Here is a 17,476-nt window from a genome sequence, read left to right as displayed (position 1 = left end):
ATGCACCCGCCGCTACCAAGCCATCGCAGTCCATCCATCTCCCAACTAGCTGCAGCTTGCTGTGCTGATTAACACTTGTGCAGAGCCAAACAAGTTCGTTGCCTAAGTCTTTTATTTTTTCTTTTAAATACTTTTTCACCGCACTTTAAGTTTTTCATATGCAGGTGTCTGGGTATCGGTGACTTGTTTTAGGTGCAGTCGGCTGGATTTCATTGCACAAAACGACTGCTCGAAAAATAGGCCAAACTCTTGGCAGTTATTGCAGTTTTTTACAACCATTTAGCCGTTGCATATTGATCGCTGTTAATACAGCGATATCGACATGGATATGGGCTAAGAAGTGATGTTTTTGATTTTATGACTCAACTAATGGTATTATGATGTTGCGCCATTAGTTAAGCTGTCAGATTGTTAAGATCACAATACCAAGTTGGGTTTTTGTAAGATCCGAAGAATTGATTATAAATTTATACAACTGTCAAATAAATAAAGACCTTCATTAAAATCACCTGCAATTTTGAGCACCTTCAATGCTTCCATCTTCCAAATGGCAAGCACCAACGGTCCATAAGTAATCAAGTTCGAACAGAAGTTGTACCGCCATCGGCCATTGGCGGCCACTTAGGAATCCTGAGGCCTAACGGTAAAAGCCTCAAAATGATGATGACCAAGTCGACGTAACTGACGGACTGACAAACATGGCTCGCGGCATGAGCAGAGTCGATCGCATAGACTTAGAACGGCAACTTCCACATTTTTGGACACGCTTGAGTAAACCCAACCGAGCTGCCAAGCGATTCCAGCTAATTAAATGAGCATCTCTATCTTTCTCTCTCTATCATCGTTCGGTCGGTGAGTTCTATTGCGGCTCTCCATCCATGCGTACACTGGCAGAAAAGTGGGCTGATTTGGCTAAGCTGATTAAGGGTTCTGGGTCGGCGGGCACACACATGGATTAGAGCCACCAAAGTGATATATGGAGTGACGACAATGTGTTACCACCACTATTTCTGATGTTTTTTTTTTGCAGTTTTATTTATGATATTGAAGCGTTTAGTAAATCATATAGCGTGAAATAAGCGTGCGCTCAAGTCAAATTAAACAAATATTTCTACATATGTCGGTGGCCTTTTAGTTTGGTCAAAGGAAGTCAACGCTTTTCCACTACACCGACTACTGTGTGAAACGAAAAAAAAAAGTTAATTAAATAGTAAGGAGTATATTTAATCAAAGCTACGTACTCACTGAAATTAAGATCGTATTCTTTTCGTAAGCCTTTTCTTTCGCAGAGATTTAATGGCTAAGATTCCGAGTTACTCAGCTGGCAATGGGGTTAATGAAATGAGCACACTAAAGAAGATTTATTGCAAGCCGCAACCAAGTTTTCACTTTTTCTTACTTCTTTCAAGAAAAAGAACTTCAACGATTTCGAAAGAGTGGGTTTGAAAACAGGGCATGGCATATTTATTTGTCGGAAATTGGGTAATAAGTACGTGCGGTTAAGCAAACCAGATTTAATCAACGTAGTTCTTCACTATTAACAATAAAGATTATGAAAAGATCTAGTAGCTTCACTTAATTAAAATTAAAGAACGTACTCACTTAACCCACACAAATTCAATTAGCTAATGTAATGAACAATCTGTACTTTGACAAAATGAGATTTTACAAGAAGCATATACCTACCTACCTATGTAGGTAAAAATCCCACGTGCTTATATATAACTACATGATTTTTACGTAAGAAATTCTCACATTATTAATTTGGTATTGTTTTCACAAGATCTTTTCGTATGCTGCAATAATCACTGAGTCTGCCCTGCAAATTATATATAGACAATGATCAGGCAAAGTCGGCGCATACTAAGCCGAAAGCAGAAAGAGAGGCACTGAGCTAATGAGACAAAGACGGGGCGAAACACTTGGCCAAGTCACGCAGCAAACATTTGCATAGGTAATGGCGCAAAAAGCTCGTGGAAAACAAAACTTCCTGGCAAGAATTTCAAATATCTGGCACACAATTCAATAAAACCAAAGAAATAACAAATGCAAAGGTAGAAAAGAGCTGCAAAGACATGGATGGAAACCAAAACCGGCTAACCTTGTCCACTTCTCTGTGGCTGCACCCAAGTCGAAGACAAGACCGAAAGAATTTCCAAAGCCAATTGGCAGTTACGTGGCTTTAATTGCCCAGCGACGAGAATCGAACTGCGAAGTTCTTGACTGTCACGGTGACATGGCCACAAGGTGGTGGGGAATTTATCACAGACGCTGGTCGAAAGAAGAAAGAAAGAACTCTCGGTTCTGTGGGGCGGTATCTATTTGCAGCCATTAAAAACAATTACACAGAAGGCCAATGTGCTGATTTAGATTTCCATTGAAGCGTATTGTTGGGTAACCCAGAAAAGATCGCCCAAACGGAGTCCAGAAATGTCCAAGAACCAAGTGGAACAACTAACAGTTAACTGTGGTTAAGCAAGCAAGCAAGCATGGCTAATACCAAATTGCGCTGCGGTAACTGGGCAGACAAATAAATAAATTCGAACAAATTGTGTGGCCAATAGCGGTTCGGCCAGCCAGTTAGGCAAACAAATAAGCCGCAGGAGTAACGTTAACTTGTTTTTTTTCTAAGCTGGTAAATTGGGTGGGATCGTTGGGAAAATAGGTAATGACCGCAAGATTTGCGGCAAGCTCACTGATCGATTATTAGGTTGGGAAATTGTTGAAATGAATAAAATTCAATTTTTACGAGAAAAATAAGAATAATAATGTTTTTTTTATTATTTTTTGCAATAAACTTTAAGGCTGGTTAACAGCATCATAAACTTTCCAACTTGATGAGTGACAATTTTAAATAACAACTTGCTAATTTTTCTCCGGTTTTTAAGAGCAGCTTTTTGTACTTTTTCTACCGAAATAGCGTAGAAATTGTCACTTTGGTTTCTTCGATAAATAATTACCCAGAAATGCAGTTTTCAATTGAGCATGCCTTATCGACAGGATGTAGTTTTCCCTCGAAAGCAATACTTGGACAAGGAAATCGTGAAAGTCCCACTTGGACACCCATGAGAATTGGAAAATCTGGAAAATCTGTAACAACTAGCCGAACCGCAGAAAACACCAAAGACAACATTTGCCGACCACTTTTGTGTGTGGCTTTAAAATAGCAGCGCGTGCGTCTGCGCAGAAAAACAAAAAACAGCAACAAATTGTTTAAATACTTTTGCTTTTTGTTTGCAAACAAAGAGCGGTTGTGCGAGTGCATATTTTAGACGATTTGATTTTAAATGAAAGCTGTCAATCAAGCTGACTTCGCGGCGAGTCCAAGTCCGAGTCCAAGTTTTGCGCGCAACTTTCCCATTTTACCGGGAAAACATTTGGTATTCGGAGGAAAACGAAAGCGTCACAGCCGCATCTTAGATCCAATCTCGGTTGGCCCAACAACCACTTAATTATCCGCTGATTTTCAGTCGGAATTCTCGTTCTCATCGCCCAAAAACGCGCGCAGAAAGTTGTCGTAGCTGCTGGAGATCATAAGTTATGCAAAACCAGTTAAGATGCTGATTGGGGTCACAAACGAGCATATCTCTCTTTCCTCTTTCCAGTTGGCGGTGGTGATATTTAATGATTAAGAGCATACTATTTAATTACCATGAAGTCGTCTTTGCTGGCTTTTTAAGAGGCTTAGATTTGGACACAGATCTAATGCTGATTAACGCTGTGGGTAAACAAGTATGCACAAAGAAAGCAATTAATTTAAAGTATCCGTAACCAGTAAGAAAATGCTTACAGAATATTTGAGCATTAATTCATATAATTAAATGGAATTCTGGCCACTGTTGTTTCAAATAGGTAAAATTATAAGAAATGCAATATCTTGCGTAACTTCTGTTAGATTTTAAATGAGCTCTTATTTAAAACTATCCCATAGAATTGAAACTAAACACACCAATTTAACCTTGTCTAATATGCCAACTCCTCTTTCGTTTATTTCAGGTTGGGAACTGCGCGGCTTGAATTGTTATAAATATTTCAATATCAAGCACTCGTGGGATAAAAGCGCCGAACTGTGTCGAAGGTGAGTGGAGTCGCAACCATAACCATATGATAATTTCCCCAACCAAATGAGATTATGCCCGATTTGTGAGGAAGTCGCCAACTTGTTCCGCTCTTTGTCATCAATCGAACCTGAGAAGGTGTTTTAGTTTTTCTTTTTTTAGCCCAACCAGGCAGCTACGCTTGAGCAAATACACTACCTGAGATGGTACATATATATCTATCTATATATATAGTTCTTGATCCAGCAATTGCCGTTACAGCAGCACATTGCATTTCCGTTTGTCGACAGTTAACTGTCAATGCCAAAGTGGTCAACAGTTGGAGCCAAAAAAAAAAAAAAAAGATAGCAAAAGAAGCAAAACAAGTTGACTTTGCTGACCAGGTTTTCGAATTGCTTTTCAGGCCCGACTGGGCAGGGCCATCAATATGCCGATCGATACACGGGTGACTCATTATTATTATTGCCAACTCTTCGTTCCGCCTTCTCCTTTCGAGCGAAAAGAAAGTCGCCGTAAGCTTCCGGCAAAGCACTTCTTTCAGCCATTTTTCACCAACTTCATTTGGTCTTCTGGGTGTTAACTTGCACCAATGACCCAAATTCCTGGGCAGCGGGCACCTGCCTCAGGATTGCCGATCTCGAAAATTGAGAGTGTTTTGATAATAGAGCTTGGGATTGGAATGGGTATTGGGCATTTCGATGCCGGCTTAATGAACGTGAGAATCGTGAGCTGACCCACGGGCCATTTTGGGGTGAAAGTTTTTTCTTTTGGTTTTGGTGTACCCAGCATTTTTCTTCAGTTAGCTGAAAATAAATATTAATAATGTTATTGGCTGACGCTGAATGTCAATGCCCTACGCAATTTCTCCTCGCCAACGGCGTTAAGTGCCACTTAAGTATGCCGGGCGCGTCGTGACTCCAAGACACATCCAACAACCAACAATTGCTCCTAATGCAATTTACATGCCATAGACCTCGCCCCAAGTCAAGTCCAGTGATCCAGTGCTCATTTGAATGCCACTTACGTGGCTGGGGGTCAACATACGCTGCCCATGTGGCTATGCCACATTCAAATGGTCGATTTGCCAAAAAGTTATGTATACATATTGTATCTTCAGTTTGTATTGTTTGTGTATACATATCAACACGAGGCGATTTCGTTGACAGGTGTCGTTCGTTACACAGTCAAACAGACATTCGTTTAACTGTGAAATATTCCAGTGGCTTATTTCGGTGAAATTTCTTTTTGCCGTGCGTAGCCTGCGAAATTGGGTAGAATGAGGAAAATCGTCGGACAAGGCGTTAACACTTCAAGTTAATGGAGCTTTTACCAGTTAAAAATCAAGTTGCTAATGTGCACAGTTTAAATAGTTTCGGAAGTTAAAAGAAAATTAAATGTTGAGTTAGAAACGTACTTTGTGAAATTTTAGAGAAAATAAACAAAATTTAATTGGAGGGTAAACACAAGAAGTAATATTAGGAGTAAACGTACATTTCAAATTTCTTTGGCAAAGAAAACTCCGCTAAGTGGAAACACAAACTTTTTGCATATTTTTTTTGCTTACCTTAATACACGCCCAATCCATAAGATATATAAAAAATGCCACAGCAAACCAAAAAAAAAAAAGAAAAGATTAAAAAGCGCGACTTGCGGAGCCGCGTCTGAAGTTTTCACTCTGTGTGGCACGCAGCAATTGTTGACGGCAGGGAGTGTCTCTCATACATAATTTTGTATGCTTTTTCGATTTACTTTTTGGCATGCCACAGCTGCAGCCGCTTTGCCAAAGGCAGCCACGTCCCATGCGGCGTATGCGTAATGTGGCAATGCCTTTATTTGGACGAAACTCGTTTTACTCGCTGGGCGCGCAGAACTCCAAATTATGAGATTGCTATCAATGTGAGTTTAGCGATTGGAAACGAAAGTTTCATGTGAAGTGAGCCTGATTTCCCTCAATCCACATAATTGAGATAGAAGCAGAAAATAGAAAGTAAAGCGCAGCTGCATAATTGAAGTTTCATTACCCCCAACAGCGGAAACTTAGCCATACTGAATCGGTCATATCCTCCAGGTTCGATGTTATCTGTGGAGTTCTTATCTGATGCGTTTCAATCTGATAACATTGCAGATACGGCGCCGAACTGGTAGCCATCGACAGCTATGCGGAGAACAACGAGACCTTGGCCATCGCCCGGGCCAGCGATCCCAACCAGAGGGCTTCGGACAAGTACTGGCTGGGATTGGCCTCCCTCGACGATCTGCGCACCAATACGCTGGAGTCCGCATCGGGAGCACTGATCTCGCAATACTCCGGCTACTGGTCACTCCATCAGCCGAATGCCGAGTCCGGAGAGTGTGTGGCTGCTGCCTTTGCCGGCAAATCGCAGAGCTGGGATCTGGGCACCTGTGAGTCCCTGCTGCCGTTCATGTGCCGTGCCCAGGCGTGTCCACAGGGATCACTACACTGTGCCAACGGCAAGTGCATCAATCAGGCCTTCAAGTGCGACGGCAGTGATGATTGTGGCGATGGCACCGATGAACTGGACTGTCCAGCACAGTGCCACTACCACATGCAGTCCGGAGGAGATGTGATCGAGACGCCCAACTATCCGCACAAATACGGTGCGCTGAGCAAGTGCAAGTGGACGCTGGAGGGACCGCTGGGCAGCAACATTATCCTGCAGTTCCAGGACTTCGAAACGGAGAAGACCTTTGACACCGTGCAGATTCTGGTTGGCGGCCGTACCGAGGATAAGTCCGTGTCGCTGGCCACGCTCAGTGGCAAGCAGGATCTGACCACGCAGCCCTTCGTATCCGCTTCCAACTTCATGATCGTCAAGTTCACCACGGATGGCAGTGTGGAGCGCAAGGGATTCCGGGCCACGTGGAAGACGGAGGCCAAAAACTGCGGCGGCACCTTGAAGGCCACGCTTCAGCGACAGATCCTGACCAGCCCCAACTACCCGAAGCAATATCCCGGCGGTCTGGAGTGTCTCTATGTGATTAAAGCACAGCCGGGTCGCATCATCTCCATCGAAGTGGACGACTTGGACATCGCCGATGGACGCGATTTCCTGATGATCCGCGATGGCGAATCACCTATGAGTCGCACCATCGCCAAACTGACTGGAAAGACAGCCCAAAACAACCGGGTGATCATCTCAACGGGCAACGCTCTCTACTTGTATTTCAAGTCCAGTTTGGGTGAGGCCGGCAAGGGCTTCAGTTTGCGGTACATCCAGGGCTGCAAGGCCACGATCACCGCTAGAAATGGCACGGTTACTTCACCCGCCTTTGGATTGGCCGACTACCCCAAGAACCAGGAGTGCTACTTCACCATTCGCAACAATGCCCGTGCTCCGCTGTCCCTGAAGTTCGACAAGTTCACCGTTCACAAGAGCGACAATGTCCAGGTGTTCGATGGATCCTCCACTTCCGGTCTGCGCCTGCACTCCGGAAACGGATTCACTGGCCCAGCGGCGCCCAAACTGACCCTGACTGCTTCATCCGGTGAGATGCTCATCAAGTTCACCTCGGATGCACTGCACAATGCTGCTGGGTAAGTGCTCTTATAATTCAGATTACATAGTTCAATCACTAATCTTCAATCTTGAATCTTCTAGATGGTCGGCCACATTCTCGGCCGATTGCCCGGAGCTGCAACCCGGAATTGGAGCCTTGGCCTCCAGTCGCGACACCGCTTTCGGTACGCTGGTCAGCTTTACATGTCCCATTGGACAGGAGTTTGCCACCGGCAAGACGCGACTGGTTACCGAATGTCTGCGCGGTGGCAACTGGAGTGTCTCCTACATACCCAAGTGTCAGGGTGAGTGTGCCTACCTATTCCATAATTGGATTCCATAACTAATCGATATGCAATCCCTTCCACAGAGGTCTACTGCGGTCCTGTGCCACAAATCGACAACGGTTTCTCCATTGGCTCCTCGAACGTAACCTATCGCGGTATAGCAATGTACCAGTGCTACGCCGGCTTTGCCTTCGCCTCGGGTGCTCCGATCGAGAAGATCTCCTGTCTGCCGGATGGCCGTTGGGAGCGACAGCCCCACTGCATGGCCTCCCAGTGCGCAGCGCTGCCGGAAGTGGCACACGCCAACGTCACCCTGCTGAATGGAGGTGGTCGCAGCTACGGCACCATTGTCCAGTATGAGTGTGAGCCGGGCTACGAGCGCAATGGCCATCCCGTGCTGACCTGTATGTCGAACGGCACCTGGAGTGGTGATGTACCAAGATGCACGCGCAAGCGGTGCTTCGAATTCCCGACCATTGCCAACGGCTTTGTGGTGGACTCGACGCGAGCCTACCTCTTCGGCGATGAGGCCAGGGTGCAGTGCTTCAAGGGCTACAAACTGATCGGCAGCAACATCATGCGCTGCAGCGAGGCCCAGAAGTTCGAGCAGCCGCCGACGTGCGAGGACATCAACGAGTGCAGCTCCTCGCAGTGCGACCTAACCACCACCGAGTGCCAGAACACGAACGGCTCCTTCCACTGCCAGTGCAGGACGGGATTCACGGCTACCACCGAGTGTCGGCCCGTCGGTGATTTGGGCTTGGGTAATGGAGGCATACCGGATGACAGCATCACCACCTCGGTCAGTGAGCCGGGCTACAGCAAGGAGCAGCTGCGCTTGAACACGAATGGCTGGTGCGGTGGCTCTTCGGAGCCTGGTGCCAACTGGATACTCATCGACCTGAAGGCACCCACCATTCTGCGTGGCTTCCGCACCATGTCCGTGCAGCGTCCCGATGGCAATGTGGCCTTCAGCTCGGCGGTGCGTCTGCAGTACACCAACGATCTGACGGATGTGTTCAAGGATTATGCCAATCCCGACGGCACTGCCGTCGAATTCCGCATCCTGGAGCCCACGCTCTCCATCTTAAACCTGCCCCTGCCCATCGAAGCTCGCTATATTCGCTTCCGCATCCAGGACTACGTGGGTGCGCCCTGTCTGCGCATGGAGCTGATGGGCTGCACGCGCTTGGATTGCGTGGACATCAACGAGTGCAGCAAGAACAATGGCGGCTGTGACCAGAAGTGCATCAACTCACCGGGCGGATTTGCCTGTGGCTGCAACACTGGCTACCAGCTGTACACCTCCAACGGCACGGCTGGCTATCACATCGAACGCTCCGAATCCGGCGAACGTGATGGTGACACCTATCAGCGCAACAAGACCTGTGTTCCTCTCATGTGTCCCGAACTGGAGGCGCCCGAGAATGGTCAACTCCTGAGCGACAAGAACGACTATCACTTTGGCGATGTGGTGCGCTTCCAGTGCCACTTTGGCTACATCATGAGCGGCAGCTCGGCGGCCCTGTGCCTCTCCAGCGGTCAGTGGAACGCCAGCGTACCGGAGTGCAATTGTAAGTGTTATACATTCAGATTCTCAATGAATTCCCATTTTACTAACAACGAAATGGTCACTTTTCAGATGCCAAATGCGTTTCCCTGCCCGATGACAAGTTGGAGGGTCTGACTGTGGCCCGCCCCGATCCCGAATCCGTTCTAGTGCCCTTCCGTGACAATGTGACCATTACGTGCGGATCGCCGGGACGCCAACTGAGAGCCACCGCTTCCTCTGGTTTCCGGCAGTGCGTGTACGATCCCAAGCCCGGTCTGCCCGATTACTGGCTATCCGGAATGCAGCCCTCTTGTCCCCGAGTGGATTGCTACTCACCCATGCCAACGCCCGGCGCAGAATACGGACAGTTTGTGGACACTCGCTATCAGAGCAGCTTCTTCTTTGGCTGCCAGAACACCTTTAAGTTGGCTGGACAGACGGGTCGTCACGACAATGTGGTTCGTTGTGGAGCCGATGGTATCTGGGACTTTGGAGATCTTCGCTGTGAGGGACCTGTGTGCGAGGATCCGGGAAGACCGGCAGATGGTCGCCAGATTGCACGCAGCTATGAGCAGAGCTCGGAGGTGTACTTCGGCTGCAATCGTCCTGGCTACATCCTGATCAATCCGCGACCCATTACATGCATACGCGAGCCAGAGTGCAAGGTCATCAAGCCTTTGGGATTAAGTTCCGGCAGGATTCCGGATTCGGCCATCAATGCCACCTCGGAGCGACCCAATTACGAGGCCAAGAACATCCGTCTCAACTCGGCCACTGGCTGGTGTGGCAAGCAGGAGGCCTTCACCTATGTGAGCGTGGATCTGGGTCAGATCTATCGAGTCAAGGCGATTCTGGTGAAGGGTGTGGTTACCAACGACATTGTGGGCAGGCCCACGGAGATTCGGTTCTTCTACAAACAAGCTGAGAGCGAGAACTACGTGGTGTACTTCCCCAATTTCAATCTGACCATGCGAGATCCAGGCAACTACGGCGAGCTGGCCATGATCACGCTGCCCAAGTTCGTGCAGGCTCGCTTTGTGATCCTTGGAATAGTGAGCTACATGGACAACGCCTGTCTGAAGTTCGAGTTGATGGGCTGCGAGGAGCCGAAACAGGAACCACTCCTCGGCTACGACTACGGCTACTCCCCGTGCGTGGACAACGAACCACCCATCTTCCAAAACTGCCCGCAGCAACCAATTGTGGTGCGACGCGATGAGAATGGAGGAGTACTACCCGTTAACTTCACCGAACCCACGGCGGTGGACAACTCCGGATCGATTGCCCGCCTGGAGATCAAGCCACAGAACTTCCGCACACCCAGCTACATTTTCAAGGATACGGTTGTAAAGTACGTGGCCTTTGACTACGATGGCAATGTGGCCATCTGCGAGATCAACATCACGGTGCCCGATGTAACACCACCACTGCTGCAGTGCCCCCAGAGCTATGTGATTGAGCTAGTGGATCGCCAGGACAGCTACACTGTGAACTTCAACGATACCCGGAAGAGGATCAAGACCTCCGACGACACAGGAGATGTGAGGTTGCAGTTCAGCCCCGAGAGTGCCAACATCAAGATCGGAAACTTCGAGAACGTGACCGTCACGGCAACGGATAAGTACAACAACCGCGCCGCCTGCCACTTCCAGGTCTCTGTGAAGGCTTCACCCTGCGTGGACTGGGAGCTCCAGCCGCCGGCGAATGGTGCCATCAATTGCCTGCCTGGTGATCGTGGTATCGAATGCATTGCCACGTGCAAGCCAGGATTCCGTTTCACCGACGGCGAACCACTGAAGACCTTCTCCTGCGAGACATCACGTCTGTGGCGTCCCACGTCCGTGGTGCCCGACTGCGTGTCGGAGAACACGGAGCAGGCCGCCTACCACGTGACCGCCTCCATTACCTACCGCGCCAATGGAGCAGTGGCCCAATCCTGTCTGGGTCAGTACCAGGAGGTGCTGGCACAGCACTATGGCGGACTCAACCAGTTGCTCTCGCAGCGCTGCTCCGCCGTGAATGTCAACATGAATGTGACCTTTGTGAAGTCTGTGCCCATGCTGCTGGAGGAGAATGTGGTCAAGATGGACTTCATCCTCTCCATTCTGCCCGCTGTGCGTCAGCCGCAGCTGTACGACCTGTGCGGCTCCACGCTGAACCTGATCTTTGATCTGAGTGTACCCTATGCCAGTGCCGTGATCGATGACCTTTTGAACATTGCCAACATCGGTAACCAGTGTCCTCCGCTACGCGCCCTCAAGTCGCAAATCTCGCGAGGATTTAACTGCAATGTGGGCGAGGTACTGAACATGGACACCAGCGATGTGCCGCGTTGCCTGCACTGTCCCGCCGGAACGTATGTGTCAGAGGGTCAGAACAGCTGCACCTACTGCCCGAGGGGCTACTACCAGAACCGTGACCGCCAGGGAACCTGCCTGCGCTGCCCGGCCGGAACCTACACCAAGGAGGAGGGCACCAAGTCGCAGGCGGACTGCATTCCCGTCTGCGGTTATGGCACCTACTCACCCACCGGACTGGTGCCGTGCCTGGAGTGTCCGCGTAACTCATTCACTGCCGAACCACCAACCGGTGGATTCAAGGATTGCCAGGCCTGTCCGGCACAGAGCTTCACCTACCAGCCGGCTGCCTCGAACAAGGATCTGTGTCGCGCCAAGTGTGCGCCGGGAACGTACTCCGCCACCGGACTGGCACCCTGCTCGCCCTGCCCACTGCATCATTACCAGGGAGCCGCGGGTGCGCAGAGCTGCAACGAGTGTCCGAGTAACATGAGAACCGATTCACCCGCCTCCAAGGGACGCGAACAGTGCAAGCCGGTGGTATGTGGTGAAGGTGCTTGCCAGCACGGCGGACTGTGTGTGCCCATGGGCCATGACATCCAGTGCTTCTGTCCGGCCGGATTCTCTGGACGTCGCTGCGAACAGGACATCGACGAGTGCGCCTCCCAGCCCTGCTACAATGGTGGTCAGTGCAAGGATCTGCCGCAGGGCTATCGCTGTGAGTGCCCGGCTGGATACTCGGGCATCAATTGCCAGGAGGAGGCCAGTGACTGTGGCAACGACACCTGTCCGGCCAGGGCCATGTGCAAGAACGAGCCGGGCTACAAGAACGTGACCTGTCTGTGCCGCAGTGGCTACACCGGCGATCAGTGCGACGTGACCATCGATCCGTGCACGGCGAATGGCAATCCGTGCGGAAACGGAGCCAGCTGCCAGGCCTTGGAGCAGGGTCGCTACAAGTGCGAGTGTGTGCCCGGATGGGAGGGCATCCACTGTGAGCAGAATATCAATGACTGTTCGGAGAATCCCTGCCTGTTGGGCGCCAACTGCACAGATCTGGTCAATGACTTCCAGTGCGCCTGTCCGCCAGGATTTACGGGCAAGCGATGCGAGCAAAAGATCGATCTCTGCCTATCGGAACCATGCAAGCATGGCACCTGCGTGGATCGTCTGTTCGATCACGAGTGTGTTTGCCATCCGGGCTGGACGGGATCCGCCTGCGACATCAACATCGACGACTGCGAGAACCGACCCTGCGCCAATGAGGGAACCTGCGTCGACCTGGTCGACGGCTATAGCTGCAACTGTGAACCCGGCTACACGGGCAAGAATTGCCAGCACACCATCGACGACTGCGCCTCGAATCCCTGCCAGCACGGCGCCACCTGTGTGGACCAGCTGGATGGCTTCAGCTGCAAATGCCGCCCTGGCTACGTGGGTCTCTCCTGCGAGGCCGAGATCGACGAGTGTCTGAGCGACCCCTGCAATCCGGTGGGCACGGAGCGCTGCCTCGATCTGGACAACAAATTCGAGTGCGTGTGCCGGGACGGATTCAAGGGACCCCTGTGCGCCACGGACATCGATGACTGCGAGGCGCAGCCGTGTCTGAACAACGGCATCTGTCGGGATCGCGTCGGTGGCTTTGAGTGCGGCTGCGAGCCAGGATGGAGTGGCATGCGCTGCGAGCAGCAGGTGACCACGTGCGGAGCTCAGGCGCCGTGCCAGAACGATGCCAGCTGCATCGACCTGTTCCAGGACTACTTCTGCGTGTGTCCCAGCGGCACCGATGGCAAGAACTGCGAGACCGCTCCGGAACGCTGCATCGGTGATCCTTGCATGCACGGTGGCAAGTGCCAGGACTTTGGCTCTGGTCTTAACTGCAGTTGCCCTGCGGATTACTCGGGCATTGGGTGTCAGTACGAGTACGACGCATGCGAGGAGCATGTCTGTCAGAATGGCGCCACTTGTGTGGACAATGGTGCTGGCTACAGCTGCCAGTGCCCACCTGGCTTCACCGGTCGCAATTGCGAACAGGACATCGTGGACTGCAAGGACAACTCTTGCCCACCGGGCGCCACGTGCGTGGATCTAACCAACGGCTTCTACTGTCAGTGCCCCTTCAATATGACCGGAGACGATTGCCGCAAGGCCATCCAAGTGGACTACGATCTGTACTTCAGCGATCCATCGCGATCCACCGCCGCCCAGGTGGTGCCCTTCCCCACGGGAGAGGCGAACAGCCTGACTGTCGCCATGTGGGTGCAGTTTGCCCAGAAGGACGATCGCGGCATCTTCTTCACCCTCTACGGCGTGCAATCCGCTCGCATGACCCAGCAGCGCCGCATGCTGCTCCAGGCGCACTCCAGTGGAGTCCAGGTTTCACTGTTTGAGGACCAACCCGATGCCTTCCTGAGCTTTGGGGAGTACACTTCCGTCAACGACGGCCAGTGGCATCATGTAGCCGTGGTCTGGGACGGAATCTCCGGGCAGCTTCAATTGATCACAGAGGGACTGATTGCCAGCAAGATGGAGTACGGAGCCGGCGGCTCTCTGCCCGGTTATCTCTGGGCAGTGCTGGGACTCCCACAGCCGTATGGACTTAGTAATGAGCTGGCCTACTCGGATTCCGGATTCCAGGGCACAATAACCAAGGCTCAAGTGTGGGCCAGAGCCCTAGACATCACGTCAGAGATCCAGAAGCAGGTGCGCGACTGCCGTTCTGAACCGGTTCTCTATCCCGGCCTCATCCTCAACTGGGCGGGATACGAGGTGACCTCAGGCGGAGTGGAGCGCAATGTGCCCTCCCTATGCGGACAACGCAAGTGCCCAGTGGGCTACACGGGCGCCAATTGCCAGCAACTGGTCGTGGACAAGGAACCACCTGTGGTGGAGCACTGCCCCGGAGATCTGTGGGTGATTGCCAAGAACGGTTCCGCGGTGGTCTCCTGGGATGAGCCGCACTTCAGCGACAACATTGGCGTGACCAAGATCTACGAGCGAAATGGACACCGATCTGGAACTACATTGCTATGGGGCACCTACGACATCACCTACATTGCATCCGATGCAGCTGGAAATACTGCATCGTGCAGCTTCAAGGTTTCTCTGCTGAGTAAGTATTCCACAAGGAAAATTTCGAAGCTCCTTTTGATGTTGATTTAATTGCAATGCATCTATTTTGCAGCCGACTTCTGTCCAGCGTTGGCTGATCCCGTTGGTGGATCACAGGTTTGCAAGGATTGGGGTGCCGGTGGTCAGTTCAAGGTCTGCGAGATCGCCTGTAATGCGGGTCTTCGATTCTCGGAGCCGGTGCCTGAGTTCTATACCTGCGGAGCCGAAGGCTTTTGGCGACCAACTAGGGAACCCTCGATGCCACTCGTCTACCCATCCTGCTCACCATCGAAGCCCGCCCAGCGGGTGTTCCGCATCAAGATGCTCTTCCCCTCGGACGTGCTGTGCAACAAGGCTGGTCAGGCGGTGCTCCGTCAGAAGGTGACCAACTCGGTTAATGGCCTGAACAGGGACTGGAACTTCTGCTCCTATGCCATCGAGGGAACAAGGTTTGTTGTGGCCCTTCTCCATTAGTTGCTCCATCCCTAATCCATTTTTTCCATCCTGGAATTTGCAGGGAATGCAAGGACATTCAGATCGATGTGAAATGCGACCACTACCGAGGTACGCAGAACAATCGTGTGCGTCGTCAGGCCAAGGATGGCGGAGTCTATGTGATGGAGGCCGAATTGCCAGTGGTCAAGTAAGTAGTTGCATGAGAACCTAGATCCCAACCAGCATGTCCTCTGATCCGCTTAAGGATCATCCGTGTACACTGTGTATATGCTATATGTGTTTTGTGTGTTCGTTAACCCAATTTGCAGCGATGATGATGACGATCTGACATTGACGGGTCGCCAGGGACGCCAACAAACTGGCGGCGATACATACACCCTGGAGATAGCCTTCCCGGCTGCGAAGTATGTCTAGCACACCTATGTTGGTTAACCCCACGCATAACCACATCCGACCAATATGCACCCGATCTGCCCAGCATCAAATCTGCACCCAATACTACCAGCAATCGTCTCAGTCTAAACTAAAATCCATCCAATCGAACCAAACTCAAATGACCTAACCCTATGCTTGCCTAACACCATACCGCATGTCTGCGTGCTAATCCAAGTTTAAGGCTTACCTCCAAGTGTCCAGAACAGTGTTAGGTGTCCACACATGTAACCCAGTCTAATAATCCCATCTTGTAACACTATATCTGGACATTAACATATGTTCTCTAATCACAAGATTATGATCTTTAGTTTGAACCGAAACTAATCCACCTTGTTTCCATTCATCTTCAGTGATCCCGTGGTGCACACATCGACGGGCGAACGAAGCACTGTCAAGCAGCTGCTGGAGAAGCTCATCCTCGAGGACGATCAGTTCGCCGTGCAGGAGATTCTGCCCAACACAGTGCCTGATCCGGCTTCCCTGGAACTGGGCTCGGAGTACGCCTGTCCCGTGGGCCAGGTGGTGATGATACCCGACTGTGTACCCTGTGCCATCGGCACCTTCTACGACAGCGCCAACAAGACGTGCATAGCCTGCTCGCGCGGAACCTACCAGTCGGAGGCGGGTCAGCTGCAGTGCAGCAAGTGCCCGGTGATTGCTGGAAGACCAGGAGTGACTGCCGGTCCGGGAGCACGCTCCGCGGCGGACTGCAAGGAGCGCTGCCCAGCTGGCAAGTACTTTGACGCGGAAACGGGTCTGTGCCGCTCCTGCGGCCATGGATTCTACCAGCCCAACGAGGGTTCCTTTAGCTGTGAGCTATGCGGTCTGGGACAGACAACGCGCTCCACGGAGGCCACGTCACGCAAGGAGTGTCGCGATGAGTGCAGCTCTGGCCAGCAACTGGGTGCCGATGGACGCTGCGAGCCCTGCCCACGTGGAACATACCGCCTGCAGGGCGTGCAGCCATCCTGCGCCGCCTGTCCGCTGGGCAGGACGACGCCCAAGGTGGGCGCCAGTTCGGTGGAGGAGTGCACACTGCCCGTCTGCTCGGCGGGTACGTACCTGAATGCCACACAGAATATGTGCATCGAGTGCCGCAAGGGATACTACCAATCGGAGTCGCAGCAGACCTCCTGTCTGCAGTGCCCACCGAACCACAGTACCAAGATCACTGGCGCCACCTCGAAGAGCGAGTGCACCAATCCGTGCGAGCACATTGCAGAGGGCAAGCCGCACTGCGATGTCAATGCCTACTGCATCATGGTGCCGGAGACGTCGGACTTTAAGTGCGAATGCAAGCCAGGATTCAATGGAACGGGCATGGCCTGCACGGATGTGTGCGATGGCTTCTGCGAGAACTCTGGTGCGTGTGTCAAGGACTTGAAGGGCACACCATCTTGCCGCTGTGTGGGCTCCTTTACGGGTCCCCACTGTGCGGAACGCTCGGAGTTTGCCTACATCGCCGGTGGCATTGCCGGAGCGGTGATCTTTATCATCATCATTGTCCTGCTCATCTGGATGATTTGCGTGCGCTCCACGAAGCGCAGGGATCCCAAGAAGATGCTAACACCTGCGATTGACCAGACCGGCTCGCAGGTGAACTTCTACTACGGCGCCCACACGCCCTACGCGGAGTCCATCGCGCCATCGCATCACAGCACATATGCGCACTACTACGACGACGAGGAGGATGGCTGGGAGATGCCCAACTTCTACAATGAAACGTACATGAAGGATGGTGAGTTATCCCTAATCGAAGTAG

The 17,476-nt window shown here is 51.4% G+C and overlaps 1 protein-coding gene and 1 long non-coding RNA gene across 7 annotated transcripts in view; one reads left to right on the top strand and one right to left on the bottom strand.

The window, feature by feature from the left end:
• Positions 1–17,476, top strand: part of uif (uninflatable) — a 37,532-nt gene that overhangs the window by 19,163 nt on the left and 893 nt on the right. For 4 of the 6 annotated variants that reach the window (NM_001258993.2, NM_001258995.2, NM_001258994.2 and 1 more), the window contains 9 exons: positions 3,997–4,078; positions 6,184–7,614; positions 7,679–7,881; positions 7,947–9,437; positions 9,506–14,824; positions 14,897–15,272; positions 15,341–15,466; positions 15,588–15,683; positions 16,065–17,452. In NM_001258993.2, the coding sequence (NP_001245922.1) occupies positions 3,997–4,078; positions 6,184–7,614; positions 7,679–7,881; positions 7,947–9,437; positions 9,506–14,824; positions 14,897–15,272; positions 15,341–15,466; positions 15,588–15,683; positions 16,065–17,452 (10,512 nt within the window). The remainder of the gene's footprint in view (positions 1–3,996; positions 4,079–6,183; positions 7,615–7,678; positions 7,882–7,946; positions 9,438–9,505; positions 14,825–14,896; positions 15,273–15,340; positions 15,467–15,587; positions 15,684–16,064; positions 17,453–17,476) is intronic. The other 2 variants (NM_135247.6, NM_001144332.3) reach the window with 1 other exon arrangement.
• lncRNA:CR44326 (long non-coding RNA:CR44326) lies at positions 4,447–5,236 on the bottom strand. The gene has a single exon (NR_124126.1). It is a non-coding gene; the product is annotated as a long non-coding RNA:CR44326 (long non-coding RNA).

Source organism: Drosophila melanogaster, chromosome 2L (assembly GCF_000001215.4).
Source record: "Drosophila melanogaster chromosome 2L".
NCBI lineage: Eukaryota > Metazoa > Arthropoda > Insecta > Diptera > Drosophilidae > Drosophila > Drosophila melanogaster.
This window is presented reverse-complemented; position numbering and strand designations above follow the sequence as displayed.